At 37.6% G+C, this 21,160-nt stretch overlaps 1 protein-coding gene across 5 annotated transcripts in view; it reads left to right on the forward strand.

Moving 5' to 3' along the window:
• Positions 1 to 21,160, forward strand: part of plch1 (phospholipase C, eta 1) — an 81,425-nt gene that overhangs the window by 9,972 nt on the left and 50,293 nt on the right. For 2 of the 5 annotated variants that reach the window (XM_028464620.1, XM_028464624.1), the window contains exon 1: positions 16,772 to 17,004. In XM_028464620.1, the coding sequence (XP_028320421.1) occupies positions 16,818 to 17,004 (187 nt within the window). In that variant the 5' untranslated portion in view covers positions 16,772 to 16,817. Of the gene's footprint in view, positions 1 to 1,596; positions 1,703 to 5,372; positions 5,957 to 16,770; positions 17,005 to 21,160 lie in introns of those variants that run through there. The other 3 variants (XM_028464622.1, XM_028464623.1, XM_028464621.1) reach the window with 3 other exon arrangements.

Consider the following 21,160-nt stretch of genomic DNA (forward strand, 5'->3'; position numbering starts at 1 on the left):
CTTGACCCTCAGCTCTGCATGTTCAACCACACAGACCTGCTGTTTTTTTTTTTTTTTTTTTCTCTTGTCTGCACATTCTGTCGAAGGTTAACACTACAAGAAGTGCAATCTTTTAACAGCAATGCATATTTTGTTATTGCAATTAAATAAATTTATTTATTTCATTGCATAATTGTGACCATCACCAGCCCTCCCTAGGGAAGGGTAAGAAATACTTTATTAAAGGGAGGATGTAAAAAAAGAGAGGGCAGTGTTACACCAAGGTGAGGGGTTGGAGAGGGGTGGGGAAGTTAACAGGGAAGAGGAATACAAGATAGGAAATGGAATGGGTGGGGAGTAGTCGATAGATTTCAAGTGATGCGATGTGAAATTGTGGTTGTGTATATTGTGCTTATTGTTGAGTTATCAAGCCAGTTTGGTGACCAGTGTGCGGCTTAGGAATAATGGTGGTGGCTGTGAGCAGAGGAAGAAGTGAGTGGAAATTCCATAGAACAGGTATTTGGGAACAACGTGTCTGTGGTTGAGCCCAGTATGAGTGTTATCCCACAGCCCAAGGCCAGTGCATCCATGACAAATGTATTTCCAAGAACCGCCACTGCAAAACCCACGAGCCGCCCCCGGGCCCCGGAAGCAGCCAGGCCAGCAGCAAGAGCGGGAGACCCGGGGGCCCCCGGCGACCACCACACGGCCAAGCAGCCCCCCGAACGCCCCCAAGATCCCAAACCGAGAGGCAACCATCGCCCCCCCCATACACACCCGAGAAAGCCCCAAGGAGCCAAGGACCCAGCGCACCACGCCACCAATCCAACCCCCAACCCCCAGACCCCCCACCCCACCCCCCCCCACCCCCCCCACACCCCCGCGCCCAACCCCCCGAGGGGAGGGCCTAGAGAGCTCCCCGCCCGAGACCCCAGCGGAGGAGCCAAAGCCCACGCCCAGCAGACGACCAGAGCCACGCCGAACGGGCAGCCGGCGTGCACCCGCCGCCGGGCCCAGAGCCAGCAGGGACCCGACCCCAGGCCAGAGGGACCCGGAATGAACGCAGCACCAGGAGCAGCCCGCCCAGGGAGGACGACCACACCCCAAGCCATGAATTCCAAAGACTGATGAGCAACAGGTGGAGAATGGCTAAGCTCTAACCTGGCAGGAGATGTAGGAATGAAAGGTAACTGAGAAGGATAAGCGGAAAATTGTTGGTGTCGGAAAAATAGTAAAGAGAAATGGTAAGAGGATAAATTGTAACATATGTTGAGAATTCAAAGGGGGAAAAAAAAGAAGGTGGAGAAACTGGACCTGGTCCGAGGACAACAATTCACTGGATTTTTTGTTGGTTTTAAAGGTACCAATTAAAATCTGATGGTTTACTGTTGAAAAGTGGCAAGGAGAAACAAAAACATGGACTGCAGATTAAAGAAATGCAACTTCTACTATTTATGATTTCTCTATTTTTTTTGCACCGAAAATAAAGATTTAAACTCTTAAACAAAATCTAAATGCTTGAGCATTCATTTCTCACAGTCTTTGGGTATTTCAATAATCAACTAAAACACCTTTCTCATGTATTCAGCACAATTTCTCTATCTTTTGCTACTGCAGGACATTGGATCATCTCCTACCCATACGATGAGCTCCTGGGTGGTGAATCGGAAAGGAGAGCCACAGTACCGCAGGCACTTCCTGACTGACAACAGCGTATCTCACGGTAAAGATACGCAGAAAGATTACACAGTTGGCTACGTTGAAATATGTTCTTTTTGCAATTTGTCAAAATGTTTTAAGTGCACGTGAAGTGTTAAGAGAGTTTGTGTGTTAGATTTAAGAAAGATTTTCTGTTTCGTGTTATTTTTTGCACAATGTATTTTGAGTACTTTTACGTCTTGGCTGAATTTGTTCATATTTACCACCAACAGCAATTTGTATGTATAAATGCAAGTTGAAGATGCAGTTTACTGGAACTAACACTAGGGGGAGACTAGTTTCCATTAATGTTATCAAGATTCTTGCACCTGTCAAATCAATACTACATATTTTTATTTTTACTGTCACTCAAAACTCACTGAAATTCTATGAAATTATGCAACACGTCTGACCCAAATCATGCAATTGTGTTTATGTTCTAAATGTATTGTTCTTTCTTTGCACATTCATACATACACATGATGAAGAAAAATAAAAGTCAAACCCAGTGGTTTTTATTTTGTTTTGTTTTGTTTTATTTTATTAGTTCTATTGCAAATTAATCTACATTTACATGTTGGGATACCTAATTTATTCCTTTTTCCCTCCAATTTCTATGCATCACACACACACATCATGCTGAAGTAATTACAGACATGATGTTATGGCTGTTGGGTTTTGATTAGGGACATCCAATAACGGCAAAGCTGCTGCTTCCTTGATTCACCAGGCGCTTCCATGACAAATCTGTGACAGGTTGGTGTGTCTCTGTGCCTTTCACACCTACAGCTGACAGAACATTCAAATCCCCACCTTGACTAAACGCACTTCCCACTCATACAGACTGTGTACTTTGTGCTTATCAGTATCGCTGTCATAAAGAACAGGCTTGACGACTCCTGACCCGACTGGTGCAGAGTAAACACACATGGCTTCTGCTTGTCTTTCCCTAAAACCTGAAATCAGGATATGGTAATTTACATGTAATTATTTGGCATTTGCCATCATTTGTAAACATGTTTCTTGAGGTTTGTATGTTTATGAAGCTCAGAGCCACAAGGAAAATGAACACGAACAGTCAGTGAAGCACGAAATGAGGAAACGGTTTAACTGAACTAAACATTCACTGCTTTTAAATCATTTCTTTATAAAAACATAAAACAATAGCTTGGAGCTAACTGGATGTTCCTTTTTAACATTTTGTAAAAATTGACAGCTCGTAATCTTGTGGCTTGTGCAACTTGTCATTTCCTTCCATGTATGATCTCATCCCTCATACTTCTATCATTCGGTTTCCAAATGGCTTTGCCTGCGTTTCCAATTCTCTCGGTTGTTTTTGGTGTTCTGTGACTGACAAGGTGGTTGATGGGCTTTGTTTGGCTATGGAAGAACTACATGAATCATTCTTTCCCAAAGCGAGGGTTTAGTTGTTGGTGTAAGAAGTGATGCTCTATTTGTGATCAATCAGGTGTGATAAAAGAGAAATGTGCACCTCCATTACGTAAAGTAAGAAATAACTGGGAACAGTGGGAAACCTGCTTATATAAAGTAGTAGGGATGATTTAATTAGGCTGACTTTGGTGTTTAAATGGGAATTTGTTATTGCAATTGATTTTGACCCTCTGTGCTGGCTTTTAACGCAACACTGTGTTAACCTGTGTATGTACAAGATCAATCTGACTGCAATTGTAACTGAAATAGGTTTTATGTGCTCTAGTGATCAAGACTAATTATTCAGCTTTAGCCTGATTGAACATTCATTAAGGAAATTCTCTAATAGGAATGACACACTCCACTCTGCACTAATGTTTTTAACCTTTAATCCATATCTGTAGTGCATTAAAAAAGTGAATTACTGTATGGATTATGAGATTATATGGCACGGACGCATCTGGAGACTGTAGTGTCCAGATGCAGTTCATTAGAAGTAAAGAGGCATGTGTTGACGTCACTTTCTGGGCAGTAACCCGGATGCGTGGCCATGTTGGAGGTAAGCGGCTGTTGACTCTACATGTTGGAGGCTCACAGAGGTGTACTCTGCGATGGATAAATCACATAAAAGCTCTTCAAACTGCGTCATAAATGCAAAGGCATACAGGAAGGACTTGAGCCGCAGGAAAGGGCATGATATTTGGGAAAAAATATGGTTTATATGGTTTATTGGTGGAGTGGGCTCCTCGTTTTGAATCAATGACGACCCGGAGAAGCTTCTTGTCTATTATGTATCCTGATATCGTCAACTACCTGGATTTCACCAAACCCATACACTGCAAAAGACCTTATAGAAGTTTGGAGGTTGGCTGCGTCTGTAGAGGCTAGCGTTAGCAATGGATATACTGTGTATCGGCAGACAACTCAGTAAGTTCTAATAATTTCTCAGTGAACCTACAGCGTAGTTACTCTAAAATAGCATACAACCACCAGGCAATCTTAGATTTAGGCAAATCAAACAGTTACAGCCCATTAGACTATTCTGGACCTTGAGCCTCGGATTGCTAGTCTCATGTCACTGCTCCCCTGTTGTAGAACTACTGACAATAAAATACAGACATTGTTCTTCCCTGATTTGTTATAACTTTTGGCAGTCTATAAAACTCCACCTGTTTTTCACGGTCTGACCGATTAGTACAGCCAAAAACACGGCAATAGTTCTCCATTACCTCTCAAAATTCGGGATTTGCTCGTTTGTGTGCTGTATGTAAAAAGGCTGCTTATCTCCAAAATTGGCGAATTTCGGGTTGATGACGCGCCGTGAAAACCCTCTATAGGGGTGGGACGATACAATGAGTTCATGATGCAATACAATAGACTAGGAAAGGGTCACAATGATGATACAATACAATATTTTTCCAAAAGGAAAAAGCCCAAAAAAATGAATAACCAAGCTTTTACTCTCGGTATGACCTTTTCAACTCAATAGGAATGTAAAAATAAAAACAAACCACAACAATATTGTGGGTAGTAGATCTGATTTAGATTTTATCTGAACCCCCTGAAATACCACTCATACCCTAGACGATACATTTTGTGACATTTTAATATTGCACTAATGTTGATGCAAGATATATCGTCCCGCCTTTACTGTTAAATGTAAAGAAAAACTAAATCAGCACACCACATTTCTCTTTATCTTTCAGCCGTTCTGCTCTGCACCGTTGGCTTTGATAGCCAATGGATGCCGTTCTTTTCTTACACAAATTAAAATACTGTACATGTACAAAACATACAATATGCACTAATTTCTTCTGGTTTCAGGTATATTTCAAACCTATTGTCCATATTCCATCAAATATTAAACAAAACTTGTCAGACATGACATGCAACATTTTAGCCAAATAAGCCATTTGTCTAGGGAAACCAAAATATCCAGAGAAAGATCATGCAAACACAAAGAGAACATGCAAACTACACTTTGAAAGGTGACATGTCTATTTTTGGAAATTGGACACAAATCTTCACAATTTGGATAAAGGCGACCAACTACCGTGACGCGCAAGTAATACGTTGAGCTGTCTGCTTAATCTATTGATGATCGCAATCGCAGATACGCACAGCTTTAAAGTGATAGTGATGTTTTTGTAATCGATCACGTATCGATGCTTAATCTGAGGAGGAATCGTGCAGGAGGAGCGAAGAAGGCGGCTGCGTAAAATGGGTCAGCGCTTTGGCATCCATGCGCAATGGTGCGCATTTCTTCTTTTTTCCTCTGATGATACACTTCGGATAAAATGACTAATGGCTGATGATGAACCAAGAGTTTGTTAGTAAAGACATTGAATTACGGCCAAATCTTTTTTTTTTAATTTTTATTTTAATTTTATTTACAACACATAGTGTTGAAGCTTGTAGATGAATGTTCAACTCTGAGGGTTAATCCCACAGTCAGAGCGCTGTCGTACGTCTTACTAACATCCACTCTGAGTTCATCTATGGAGGAGTGATCAATCAGCTTATAATATCGTCTCCTTGCTCCGTGTTGCGCTTGTGTGTGGAGGTGATGTGCTCACAGGGACGGGGGATGTGAGTCTGCACAGGCGAGCAGGCGCTGGGAAGCATTTTGATTCATTCGAGGTATAACACAGAAGTGACACTTCTTGGCGATCATCTTTATAACAAGCATGGAAAAGTGGACGAGGCGAAGATTTCTAGAAGGTGTTTTTGGAATCTGTGGAATTGAATGAATGATGCGCAGAGCGCACGAAGGAACCTTCTGAGATCAACAACTTCAGCTTTGGAATGGCAGAGCTGGAAGTTTGCAGAAATGTGAACCTGGAGAGAGGTGGGTAGTCATCCTCAGCCATTTCAGGTGTTTTATTTATATATAGAATTGTATCTGCATGGTGGGCACATTCCTCTGGATCCTGGATCCCCTGTGGTGCTTTTTTTTGGGGGTAAAAATTTGACCACGGCTGCTTTTGAAACTCGACGATGGCATTATAATTAGATATAAAACACGTTTTCTCCCCCCATTATTTATTTGGATATTGCAGAAATCAGGTTCATGTTTGCGCTGTAGTATGAATTACATGTTTACGCAGCTGTAATTTGCATTTATTGTCAGCATGTAAACAGGTTCGCCAGTCCCTAATGAAAGGTTCTGAGTTAAAAAGCACCAGGAAGCTCGTCTGTCCTTTTGTGTTTGTCACCAGGGGGCAGAAAAGCCTCTTTATTTGTTGATTTGATTAGACTTGCTCTGCTCTCAGTTTCTATGAATCTAGATGTGCATTAACCTTTTTATCAAGCCCTGCAACTTCTCCTCCTGCTGATATAAGCACCTGCTAACATGTTTACTGGGAATCTATAGAGATTGTTGGCTCCACTGCAGCTCTTTAAGTCATCAGAAAATTGATTTATTTCCAAGTCACTGTGTGTGATTGAGCTTTTTTCAATTTATTTTTTTTAATTGTTTATTATTATTTTATTAGCTGTAATGGTAAAATAAAAAAATCCAGGTCTCAGTAGTCCCCAGGCTGTTAGAGTGACCCTTTCGCTCAATCCTGTGTGTTTGACACTTAAATTGCAACTGTCAGTCAAACCGAGCAACACAATCATCGCTCTCCCTGTGAGCTAGACTTGAGATTGCTCCCTTTCTAACTATTTTTGATCACAAGTGTGGTTGCTGCTGCTGCTGATGTGTGTGAAGAAATTAAGTTAAAGCTGGGGGTGAGAAATGATGGAGAGAGCAAGGTTTTTGGATGAGCGTGCACGGCTGCTAATCTCCACCACATGGAGGAAATGACTTTTCCATGTAAAATGTGTTTCTCCTGATGTGTCCCTCCTGTACTACTGATGATGATGGTGATGAATCTCAGCACGCTGCCTCAGTTAGTTTTTTTTTTCTCCCCCCCACCACCATCACCACCACCACCACCACCATCCTGGGTTTTTGTCTCTGCCTCGCTTTTCTGCAGCTCCAGGGCAGGAACAGCAAGCAGCAGACTCTAGTAGGGAACACACTTGCATCTCTTCAGATCTCTGCTCTGTTCACCAAACATTTTCTTTAAGGAGGAAAATTCTCATGCATATGCAGTTGGAAGACCAAATTCTGCCATTATTTGTTAAAAGTCTGATATGGAAGATGCCTCTTCTCTGCATTTGCTCTCAGTTCACGTACAAACTGAGTAATATTTATTCATCTACTTATCTGGTTCTCCTCAGTGACTGTCACTTGAGTTTTACAAGATTTCACTCATGCACCGTTACTGTATCCCCGGCCTACTTCCTAAGTTCATTTATTTTTCATATTTGACTTAAGTATGTAAAAATAGGAAGGCTGATTAAAAGTCGGACTATAAATGGAAAAATTGAGGCCATGGGTTGAATCTACAGTTGAACATATTTATGTTTTTACTGTGTGATGGATTTACATGGATGTGTTTGAGAAACAGGAAGGAAGTGATCTATAAATGCTGGTGTTTTTGATGAAATTTCCAATAATCCATTCCTTTTCTCTGTAGTTATTGGCTACTTGGCTCATTTTTTTTTTAATCATTACTTTCAGGAATCTCCTGTGACCAGAGCTGAAGTGAGTATAAGTTCTAAAGCTTTTTGTGAAGTAGAGATGTGACAGCTTGCACAGCTGCTCGGCTCTGCTGCCAAAGACACTGTATCTAACTCCCAGCCAATCAGTTTGACTCCAGGAACAACAGGTGTAAACATGCACTGATACACATAATGAAGTTCCTTTTAAAAAAAAAAAAAAAAAAAAAACAGCACTCCTACTCTTGGGGTATCTCCCTGTAGCAGTTCTGGTTAATGCATCATCTTTTAGCTACCATGTACTTTATTTTAGTGCAGCGCACAGGAGGATCCTGGGAAACCTTTTGTTGAATTAAGGACTCTTAATTAGCTGAAGTGAGTGACTGCAAGATAAGAGTGTTTTTTTTTTTTTTTTTGCTCTTTTGCTTATAAGGTCTCTTTGATTTCCGCACTTTTCATGTTGCGTATTTAGTGACAGTAACCACACAGGTTTTCATGTCTGTCTTTCAGTTGGCTTAATTTATATGTAAATTTTTAATATTGGGTTAGAAATCTTGACATTTGTGCTTCAGAGAAATATGGAGGTTTCTGTTTAGGCTGCAAAACCAAACCAACAGTATCATTATCATTTTTGTAGACATTTAGACTGGTGTGTCTGTTAAAATCAAAGGTATTTATATTATCGTATCGTTTTGGGAAATTAATAGTGAACTAGATTAACTGCATTTCAAAGACGAGTCAAGTCAGAATGCATAACCCTAACCCTAACTTTTGGAGTCGGTATAACTCCTCGGAGTCAGTATAACCCCTTCGGAGTCGAAAAACCTCTCGGCGTCAGTATAATCCTTTAGAATCAGAAAAAAGGGCTGGGAGACAGTATAACCCCTCGGAGTCAGTATAACTCCTCGAATTCAGAAAAACCCCTCGGAGATAAAAAAAAACCCCTCTGAGTTAGAAAAAAACCCTCAGAGTCGGTATAACCCCTCGGTCAGTATTGTTAATACAGTAAACTGTATAATATCGACTAACCGCATGGGGCACTGTGTATAATTTTTCACTAGGAAAATGTCAATTTCTTTTGACAATTAATCAATAACAGTTAACCTTATCAAAACGCCAGAAGATAGCAGTAGTGTCCTTAATATTCTGTATGCTGGAGTACCCTGGTCAGTATTTTTTTTATTGTGTGTTTATTTGATATAGACATTGCAATTACATTGGTTATGACCCAGAGGTATTGTTTTAAGTGCACTACTGTTAATTTCACCTGTCCACAGGAGGCTTTTAAAGTTTTAATAATTAGAGAAAGTAATAAGAAAGCAGCGAAAAATGCATTGTACAAAACATTACAACAATTAAAGATGAGCAATATTCAGAGGTGAATACAGTCATTAGTTGTAGAGCAGAGGCAACACGGGCAAGCCAGAAACCAGTTCAAACTATTCATGTGAAAACTGTTGTTTGGATTTTAGCCATTGTTTGAGTCCATTGTTTAAAGCATTGCTGTTCGTCTCTATTCATAAAATTGGTGGACGAGTTATTGGACAAAAATCTATTCTCTAACAATAATAAAGTACACGGAACACAATAGTGATGGTGCTGTACATCCTCACTAACAATAACCAAGCAATGATTTGTAAGGCAATTTTGAAAATCAATAAACTAAGAAAATGAAAGGCTTTTTTTTTTTTTTTTTCTCCTGATGTGAGAAAATCTGTTTAATAACTGACATACAGTAGCAAAGAATGGGAAAACCCACCTCCATTGTTGGAGAAAAAAAGTGAATCATCTGCCATAGTAGAAATATTTACATACCATCACCACTAAATGAAGGAATTCATGCTAATAAATAGATATAGAATGAGTAAAGTTAGCTTCTTCCCCGTTTTGGTTCACACATGCTTTGTCTTTTCCTCTTTGAGCCATGATGTGAGATAGGCTCAGTGGACTGTGTTTAAACATTACAGAAAGGTCATTGCGCTTAAGTAAGAAGTTTATGAAAGACAATTAAAAACAAAAAAAAACCCTGTAAAACCTTCCAAACTAAAAAAAAGAACTGTATAATTTGATAACTGAAAGCTGTACGCCACTTCGTGTCCAGATCTTGTAACTTAGGGGTTTTCTTTTAAGTGCCAGAATTTTAAAGGATGGATACCTACCAAATGTACATATTTTTGTTTGTAGTCTCCTTCAACAACAGAAAATCACAATGTAGGGGTTGGTGTTCAAGTGGATATGAACAAACAAATGAACAAATCCAGGGATAAAAAGAAAGGCAGTAATGTAATTCAATGCAAGGGTTAATTATAGAGTTTACATGTACTACTGTATGTCATGAAAAAGCACTTTTTTTTTTTCTGTTAAGATGTAATTTTTCACTCCAGGTTTATGTAAGTGCCAAGCAGAACACAAACGAGACTGTCTGCTGCTAATTGCCTATAGTTCAGTATAAAATCCAGTTTGAAACAGGGAGAAGATAATGGAACTGCAGCTCTTTATCTAAGACTGTGTTATCAGACAATGGTCATAATTCTCTGGCTTTTGCTGACTTTTCACCGACTGTTGGAACATGAAACAGCTGAGCTGACATGGAGTTGCGCTCAGGGCTACAGCAATGAGTCAGCCTGGGCTACTTGTTTGGAAAATGATGTTCCTTTGATTTTAATATTTGCTGATCTCACCAAGATGAAGTTTTTGTGTTTTAGTTTTATAGTCATTTAGAGAACCTTTTTCACAAGAACAGCTAACACACATCATGGGAGTGGTTTCAGAGTTCACAGCCTTGCATAAAGACCCCAGGACTAGGTGGGAAGTGTTTACCACTTACCGTATTTCATTGTTTTCTAACCTTCGGTGTGCCTTGAGTACACTTTATGCTTTTTGTAAAGGCTTGCGGCACACAAAACAATGTACAATGTAGCAAGTTTAAGGCTATATGTGCTACTCACAGCCCCTCATTAAAGATAGGAAAAAAAAATGCTAACTTATAGCAAAATTACTATTTTATATTATTAGTAAAATTAATTCTGAATGACAATTATATCAACACATTTTTTATGTTATACAAGGTAAATCTGATTACCTGTCATGGTACACCAGTGTGTTTTTGGAAAACACTGGCTTGTAAACCTACAAATTTCACAGGTTGCAGTTTTGAATTCTGATTGACTCAGATCTTACATTCAGCAGTCAGATCAAATCTATCACAAAAACAGCTTCTACCACCTAAAGAACATCTCCAGAGTGAAAGGTTTAGTGACTCAGAAAGATCAGGAGAAACTGGTCCATGCTTTTATCTCCAGCAGACTGGACTATTGTAATGGTCTTCTGACAGGAATCCCCCAAAAGAGCATCAAACAGCTACAGCTGGTTCAGAACGTTGCAGCTCGGGTTTTAACCAGAACAAAGAGGTCAGAGCACATCACTCCAGTTTTAAAGTCTTTACACTGGCTCCCAGTCAGCCTCAGAATAGACTTTAAAGTTCTGCTGCTGGTGTATAAATCTGTGAATGGGTTTGGTCCAGAATACATCAGTGAGATGTTAGTCAGGTATGAACCCAGCAGGTCTCTCAGATCTATGGACACAGGTCAGATAGCGGAGCCCAGAGCTCACAGTAAACATGGTGATGCTGCTTTTAGTTGTTATGCTGCAAAGAAGTGGAACAAAATGCCAGCAGAGCTGAAGTCAGCATCCAATGTGAACATTTTTAAATCAAAGTTAAAGACACTTTTTTTCTCTACTGCATCTGATTGAGAGGGAGATTTTTGGTCATGTTGTTGATGTAATGTTTGTTGATGAATTTACTGATGATTTTAATTGATTTTACTGATGATTTTAATTGATTTTACTGATGATTTTAAATATCAAATAAATGTGCCTTGCCTTGCCTTTTGAACCAAATAATTCCAATCATCATCTATTCTCCTTAATCTTCAGGCCATCATTGCCTCAAGCACTAACTTACTGTATAAGTAAGATTGTTTTGTTTTTTTATGTCATTCAAAATGTATGTCAACAATCATGCCAATGAAACCATAAAACAGTTATTTTTCAAACAGATAATAAGCCATAAAAGGTTCATGCAGACTTGGACCGAGCAGTGCGTTATTTTCTATAAACTGTAGCACAAAAATATAAATACAATGTAAACACTGACAGGGAACATGTGCACAAGTGAGTGGCTGTAGGTCATTCAAAGTCTTCAGGCTATAAACAGATGTTTGTTGTCATTGGTCTCTAAACAATACGTCTTTGAAAAGATAATGATAATAAAAAACGATTTAAAAAAGAAATAAATACCATGGACAACCAAAATGACTGCCTTTGTTTATTTAGTGATGGCAGCCACTAGGGGTGTTGAAAAAAAATTGATTTGGCAATGCATTGCGATATTACGTTTCGTGATTCTCGGTTCCATTCCAAATGCATCCATATCGATTTTTTTTTAACCTTTATTTAACCAGGAAATAATTTTCCACTGCAGGAGACATTGTAACTGCACAATGAAGTGCGCTGAAACCTGGGCATGTCGACCAGCTTGTGTTGTTTTTTCAATAAAATCTAAAAAGAAAGTACTAACTTTCTGTATTTATTTATTGTTCTAGGCATATACTGTACCTCAGTTAAGTTGCACTAAAGTCAAAGTTGGTTTAAAAGCCACAGGCAGATTGTATGTTTTTTTTTTTATTTTAAGTTGTTGGCACATGGCATGTTAAAGCCAACGCTTTGAGTGTAAAATATGCCAGTAAAATATATTTCATACATAATGTTCTCATGAAGTTGTACATATTTATAGATTAGTTGTTTCTTAAGTCATATATTAAAAAAAAACTCCGCAATAATTGCCTTATACTTTAATATCGGGATATATCGTATTGTATCGCGACCTATGTATCGGGATATGAATCGTATCGCCAGATGCCAGGTAATACACACCCCTAGCAGCCACACATTTAAAACATTGTTTAAGCCTTATCTGAAAACATTCAACCATTGCAATATGATTACAAAAACAAACTTGAATCTACAAAAATGATTACAAATTACCAAGTGGTGCTAATAATGTCTTATCTTTGATACAAAATAGTCACTTAAAAACTAAAAACCTTATAGATAAACTGAATATGTTGGATATATTTAATGTTTAAGTGTCGTCACATATACAGTACATTGCAATTTTGTTAACAGAAATCGTTCCGTTAGGTATTTGAGCTTAAAGAATATTTTTTTTCAACAAGCAGGCCATTTGTTTGCATGTATTATGCTTGAAAACAGAAGCAGATGTTATTGCGAAGCAGCTCCACTCTCGGATCTTTGCTTGTTAGCCCTGTGTTTCACCGTGTTTCCTTTCAATGACACGTCAAGTGGATTACATATTCCAACTGTCCCACAGGTATGAATGTGAATGCGAGTGTTCGTCCGTCTGTGTTAGTCCTGACTAGCTGACAACAGATTCAGGCTCGCACTTTACCTAATACATGCAAGGCTACTCGCACAGACTCATTTACCTTCAGCAGAAACAAACTAGTTGACAGAGTGTCAAAGAAATGCAGGGCAATGGTTTACCATCACTGACCAACCATTTGTTTCTTTGCCACCATTAATATAGGAGGTGAAATGTGGATTTGATTTATGAATTGTTACACACATGTTAACGGTTTATCTCTTCTGTGTTATAGCCGGAGTATTTGGAATATTTATGTTTTGACCTAAACCTGGCAGCCTGACGAATTTACTTTCCTAAGCTGTGATGTCTCACAAAAATAAGACAGACTGAATCATATGCTCTGGGGGAAGAAATTATATTGAAAGATGTCATTGAGTTATTTGATATTTAAAACTGGACACTTCAAAAATCCCTTTGATTGTTTCCGTTCTCTTTGGTATTTAAAACCACAGCAGTGGCAGACAGACAGCATGATTTATGATCATTTTCACCATTAACCCAAGGATCCGCCTCCTACAGAATACACTGTGATTTTAATGTGACACTGAAAAGTGTAATTTTATGCTTTTTTTTTTTTTTCAAAAAATACCAAAACAATAAAAAGTAAAAAAAAAAATAGTGCTTTTATTTTTCAAAAGAGTATTGAACAGGTTGAGCCTGACCAATATGGGATTGTTGTGGTTGATGTCAATAATGATGTTTGGGGCTAAAAAAGCTGATATTTGATGTATTGGCGATAACCGATATATTGGCTGATATATCAAATAAAAACATTGATATACACAGGATACATACTGTACATGAACACAAATTCTTATATTACCCAAAATATAATTGAAAACAAGGATACAGAGGAGTACTGCTATATAAATCCAATGCATTAATAATACTTGTGCAGTGAAGTATATATTTAGCACTGTAATATAGGCTAGCATACATCTACAGCTTGCTGAGAGAGAGAAAGAGATTGTTTTTTTTTCTTTACTAATCAATCGATCTTTATTTGTATAGCACCAATTCATAACACGTGTTATCGCAAAACACTTCACGGAAAGTCAACATTGAGCTGTAATTTATCCTGAGTAACCATGACTACCTGCCAACATCAATTCTTCAAATTGTCCGCTCCCGTGGGGGTGAGGCGTCCAGACAAATCTGACGTTGCACATCACTGAACCAAGCAGCAGCCATGTTTAAAGTCTCAGCTTTGTCTGTCCCTGAACCGCAGATATATTTGAACAACAGACACACAGACAGACAGAGATTCCTTCCTTTTTTCATAGATATTATTGTTTTCATTATTATTAAAGCCACTGACAAATTAGACAAGGTATACTCTATACACAAGAATAAATAAGAAAAGTCAGAGTGCAACACATACACACAGATGTAAAGTGATAGATTTACAGCAAAATAGTTAATACATCGGTTACATATTGACCGATGTTGATGGATCAATGATTCAGTAGAATCAGCTCGGTCTCTAAGACGTAATGTTTGTACTGCTCTCTTCACTGTAGGTTCAAAACTAAAGGACATGAAACTTTTTTACAACATAACGTGGTGTGGTTTTACATCAGGACTCTACCCTTGGAAGCAAGTGATGTCGATCTTTACAGTACATCATGTTTCAAGCATAATCACAAAGTCCTTAAGATTAACAAGCACATAATAAAGCATGTATGCAGGAAACATAGCGCCACTTTAACAAATAAAAGAGGTAATTCACTTCCAAAATCAATATTATCAGTCTGAAATCCTGTTGGCATGTATCAAAGCCTTTAATGGAGAAATGACACATGCAGAGATTTTCTTTAAGTCACTTCTACAAAATGCGGATCCAAAGGATGAGCAATTATCTGTGCAAGCGGACAACAATTACTCCTCCTCGAATCAGCTGCCTTTTGTGTGTGAATGTGGCTTGTTGTGAGTTCTCTCAGAGGTGTTTCAGGGACAAGGAGATTAATTTGGCCCAATTGGATAGGATGCACAAATGGAAGGCTTTTACAAATTGAAATGCATTAAAGAGACATTCCAGACCTATTTTTATTTGATTTCATTTATTTATTTAAATAGGGACAGTACATGTTAATGAACATATAATATATGTGCAGTAAATATGTCAGAATATAGCCATAGGCTAATTTCCATCTGTTGTCCATAGACAAGTTGATGTGAAAAAATGTCACACATAACAACAATAAACAAGGTGAGTCACTAAACATTATACAACAGGATGACATATAGGACAAGGAACAGAAGAATCACAAAAAACAGTAACTTCACATTTAAATGAAACACTGGGATCACAACAACTACACTTATAAGGGAATAGACAGGATAAAGGGCAGTGGTCTGCAACCTTTACTCTCAAGGGAGACATTTTGCCTCATCTCGCCTGGATTAAAGTCCCTCCGGAGCCGAAAACTGATCTTCTCAATGAAAATAATACAGTGTGTAAAATTCTATACAGTTAAAATAGTATCGAATAATTTTACGAGTTAATGATTTGAAGGGCTACAAAAAATAACTTGAATTTGATAACACATGGTCATATGATATTTTTTGCAACATATCAAGACAGCATGTTGGCATTTAAATAAATCTTTTGCCACTCAAATAAAATCTTTATTTTCTCCATAATAGTCTGTTTGTGTAATTATCTTACCAGGGATTTAAAACTTTAGGTGAGCCTTAGCTGCAAGGAAAGTTGATGGTTTGTAGATGTTTCAGGAGGTGAAGTAGGAAGATGGCTGAGTTATTGCACGATGTAATTTATTTTTAGATTAACCAACTAATTTATCATTTTATTTGAAGTTATTGTGATTAATCTTCCATCAAAACCCTCTGTAATAAATATATATATATATATATATATATATTTTTTTTTTTTTAAAGCTCCAGGGAGCCATTGCAAAAGAGTCAAAGAGCTACATGAGGCTCCAGAGCCGCAGGTTGCAGACTCCTGGGATAGGGGAAAGAAAAGCCAAATTTCTTTATCATTTTGATGATAGAATATGAGATTAAAAAAGATAAATCATACAGCACATGATGGGATTTTTATCAAATTGAAATACTGTTGAAATTGAACACAATTTTCTGTCCCTGGGACTTTACCCTTAGGAGGAAACACTCGAACAATCATCACTAGATGGACAGATGTGCATTAGATCTAACTTCATGTCATCATTTTTATCTCCACATCCCACCGGCTGATCCTGATGTACAAGTCTGATTTTTGATGTGTGGGGATGAACATCTGTTGCATAATCCTCTCTCTGCTCCCAATAGACATGACACAAACATAACAATGCAATCTAAATCTGCATGTGAGGGTTGCAGCACAAACACATCTGCGCATGGAGAGACTTTGAACCTTGAGAGGTGAAACGGGAAGAGCAGGCGTTGTGAATGGAGAGCAGATGACTGAGAGAAAAAGGCGGAGAGATGGATGTTTTGAGACAGCAAAGAAGACTTGAACATACTTTCCGTCACAGATGAGAGAGCACGGCACAGAGAAAGATGAGCAGAAAAAGGTTTTGTTTGACTGTGCTGTTTGTAGTGCGGTGTCACTAGTGGAGATCTATCTGGAGTTTGCTTCAAACTAGATGTGAAAAGGGGGAACAAATATTTTCTTTTTTGTGCAACGTGTTATGCACTTTTCAGACTGGGACTAAGCATAGAGGAGGATGACTTCTGGATTCCTGCTGAGGAAATGGAAAGACTTTTTCCTTCTATTTTTGGCAGCATGGCTTCATCGTCTCATAGAGTTCGATCTCATACAATCTACAGCCCACCTGAAAAGTCTTCTGCCTGCACTGTAGCCACCCTCCTGGCACAAAACATATATCGTATTGGGGGCACTTTGGCTGTGCCACAGACATGCAGAATTAGACAATATGGTAAGAGTTTGTGAGCTTAAGAAAAAGCTTTGATGGGGTGTTAAAATGTTAAGGTTTTGTTTATTCAGACAAGGTTTTTCATGAAATGTCAACTGCCAGTCTTCGTCAGAGGAGTTCTGCTAATCGCCTTTGATGCTTCCTCTGAAGTTTCACTTGAGTTCCGTGCAAATGTTCCAACAAGATACATTTTGTCTTGATTTTGAATAATATGTTAAGGTTTTGTTTATTCAGACAAGGTTTTTCAGGAAATCTTTATCTACGAACATGTTTCGACTGTCAACTGCCGGTCTTCGTCAGAGGAGTTCTGTTGATCGCCTTTGATGCTTCCTTTGATGTTTCACTTGACTTCCGTTTAATAGTTCCTGCATGATTAATTTGTCTTCTATGTTAAGTTAACCTCATTAACTTCAGAAACTTTAACTTAAATTAAAAAAGCAGACAAAATGAATCTTGCTGGAACTATTACACGGGTTGGTAAAAAATTTCAAAGGGAACAAACAGCTGCAATAGTTTCCCCTTTGCTTTTTCCTTGTTGACCTTATTTTTAAGCCCTTGTTTGTGTTCTATCGTTGGTCGTCTTAAACTCTGTGCTCGTGGACAAACACATTACATATTAAACTTTCTGTTAGTGGGGGAAATATACCGCAGGAACAGAGCAGGAGCTCATGTTTATGCATTGAAATATCTCCAGGATGACAGAATTGCTTACTTTCACCTCTCGCATCTTATAAACCTGCAGAAGGCTTTTTTTTTTTTTTTTTTAAGTGAGATGCTGCTCATTATACAAAAGTAAGATTTTCCTTGAAAATGTGACGGGTCAGAAAGTTCAAACCGATGGGTTCCCTACTTATTTTTTTTCTTTTTCTTGTTTAATTGCAATTTTTTTTATCAGTGCTAAAATTGACTGGAATGGCACAGCATTGCTCTCTGGTGGTCCATGTATACTGCATGAGGACAGATGCTGGTGAATATGAATTTATGTAGTTATTAATAAATTATGAGATTTTTTCTCCAATTATCACAGTATATTCAATACTAGCCATAGAATTAATGTTGTGGCTGAATTCTTAGTCATATTGAGATCTCTGTCTTGCTGTTAGCCAGTCTTTCAACTGTAATTAAAAGAGACCGACTTTGTCAACAGACATCTGTCGTCTGTCCAATGGTTGATGACTTAATACAAACAGCTGCCGTTGTGGTTGATTCTGCTTGTTCAGGTGATCCATGTTTGCCAATTTGGGCTGTGTTGTGTAGGTCACGGGACAAGCTTTGTTTATCAAGGTAGCGCAGGTTATATCTCCATTTCCTCATCCACTCATGTTTAGTGAATTGAATTAGAATTTTATTTTGGCAGTCTTAAGAAAAACAAAAAAACAGAACAAACACCTATTTACAAAACTTATCAGCCGAAAGGGGTTAAAGCTAAAGCTTATACACACCTACCCCATCACAAAAAAACAAAACAAGGCTCTCTAGATAATATAAAAAAATAAATAATAATTATTATTTGATATGGACATCACAATTACACATGGTAACCCTTGTTTTGAGTGTTTTGGCACACATGCTAATTTATCACGCCTGTCCACTGGTGGTTTTTAAAAAGGTTAAAAGTAACAAAGTTAAGAGGAAACATGTGCTGCACAAAACATTACAAAAAGAAAAGCAATATTCAAAGTTAAATACAATCAGTTATAGGGCAGAAGCGAGAAACCAGGTAAAACTATTAATGTTGGGCAACTGTTACTAGTTGTACAATACACATTCAATATATATTCTACACAAAGTTGTATATACAGTTTATACATGCATATTAAACATATTTACATATGTACACATACATAATATTAATTATATACTATTTATTATATTATACTAATTACACACATTTCACCAATTACATTTTAAATACAAAATATAGTGTAGCATCATTTGAATTAATAATATTCTCTATTACAATATATCCCATTTATAATGTTTAATAAGTATTATATTTAAATGAGTTTCTATGCTGACGGACAATCAGCCAACAGACTCGGACATGTATGGATTAGATGTATACTCAAGTGGTGTAAAATAAATAGTATTAAGATTATGCAGGACTGCAAGGCGTTCATAGTAAGAAAGCATTCAGTGATGTAGATGTAGTGGGAGAAGGTAGGAGAGGTAAACTGGGTTTTTTGCATTGTGATTGCACACACACACACACATACACACGCATTTAAACAGAGTTGAAGCCGTCAGCATTGATGGGGTTTATTTCAAGGGACGCAGAAACTAAAACGAAAATGGTTTAGCTTGTATAAAAAAAATGCCTGTGAAGAAAATAATAATTTTCATACTTGAAAGAAGCTTTTAAGCTGCCACACTGTCTGTCACTTCAATTTTCTTTTTTTTTTTTATTTATTAGTGTGGACTGACAGAGCAAGTGTCTCAAAGAGAAGAGCAAAAAGGCTGTTCTCATCTTGGCACTGCTTCTATATTAACAAAAGTCGGGGTAAAAAAAAAAAAGATACCCACGGTTAATTTTTTATGTTTCCATAGTTCACAGTAGAAGTGGATATTTAGAGTAAACTGTGTTATTCTTCTTTATTTTCTTATTAGTGCTTGAAGGCAATTGGTTAAATATTGTAAATGTGAAGTTGATGTTGAATGTTTGATCATAGTTTTTAATAACTGTTGTGATATACAGATTTGAGACGAGTTTCTGAGATTAACTCTTCAATTTCTCTTCAACTGAAATGTCTGGTAATAGATAAGAAAAAAATGATTACGGATTAAAAAATATATATATTTTCAATTCAAAACAACACACAATCTTAACTGTATTCTATAATTTCACTTTCTCAATTATAAATGTATAATATAATATACTGTATATACAAATATATCAGAGCTGGCACAACTTATCAATAATCCTGGCTCCTCTGTATTTGTAACACTGTAAAACAAACATGATCAAAATCTAATTCTAGAAGAAAAAAGTGTATTTGTGGCCGCCTGAAATTTTTTATATCAAAATGGGGTAACGATCCAAAAATGGTCGGGAACCACTGGTCTAGGCAATAGCTAGCCGCCAAAGCTGAGTCCTTGACCTCATCTGAGGAGAATGAAACAGTCTTGATCCCTAAACCGCTATCATCAGCTGTGGCTAGTGTTTTTGAGGTGTAATTAAAGTTGAAAGTGCTTGAATTGTTGTTGTCAGCCAACAGGTGTTTAAGTAACAACTATTATTTATCATTTTCGCAGCTTGTGTACGTTTAATGGCTTAAGGATGTCACCATATGCAAACTGTGCCCCCACCGCTTCCAAACAGCCACTTGCATAGAGGGCCCTGACAAAGCCAGAATGGGATCAGCCCAACCCAGTTTGAGATCTGTGCATCTGACCCACCTGCTGCGTAAAAAGGTCATAAAACAGCAGGGCGATGGAGGAAATGGTTGCTGCAGGAAAACAAACAGAGCAAGTTCAATTTGTCTTCATGTTTTGCATTTTTGTCACAAATATCAATATACTGATTCTGGATTACTCTAAAAAATTGAAAAATCTCTATTTCTCATTACTGGCGAAATATCATAAATTCATATATCGGTTGATGGTCAAGTTGGTTCCTCAATCACCCTACTGAGTTTCATCCAAATCAGATCAAGATTGCACATTTCATTGTGATTTATAAAAAAAAAAATGGAGATGTCCATACATTTGGACCTACTGTATCGTTATGAAAGAATTTCTTCCAAGACTTTAGAGTGTTAATAATCATGGTACAAATCCAGATAACTGGCAATATCTGACAAAGGGATATATGGCACTTGGCAGATTTGCACACTCTTGTTTAGTATTAAATTCATTATGGACTACAATTAGATAGTATTTAAAATAATTAATACAAATTGTCTGTAAATATATCTGAGTCAGGGTGCAGAATACATAATCATCATTGGTGTAGATTACCAATTGATACTTTTCTGATCAATAACTTCATGTCAATGCATTCCCCAGACATTTGTTGTCATAACACTACAGTTAAAAAAAAAAGATGACGTTGCCATTGATTAACGCCAACATATTAAAAAAACATGTCTGGTAGATGTACTGGGGAAAAAGCAATAAATACAGTGTTTATTATATACTGCATGTATCAGGTGGTGTATGA

Source organism: Gouania willdenowi, chromosome 13, assembly GCF_900634775.1.
Source record: "Gouania willdenowi chromosome 13, fGouWil2.1, whole genome shotgun sequence".
Classification (NCBI taxonomy): Eukaryota; Metazoa; Chordata; class Actinopteri; order Blenniiformes; family Gobiesocidae; genus Gouania; species Gouania willdenowi.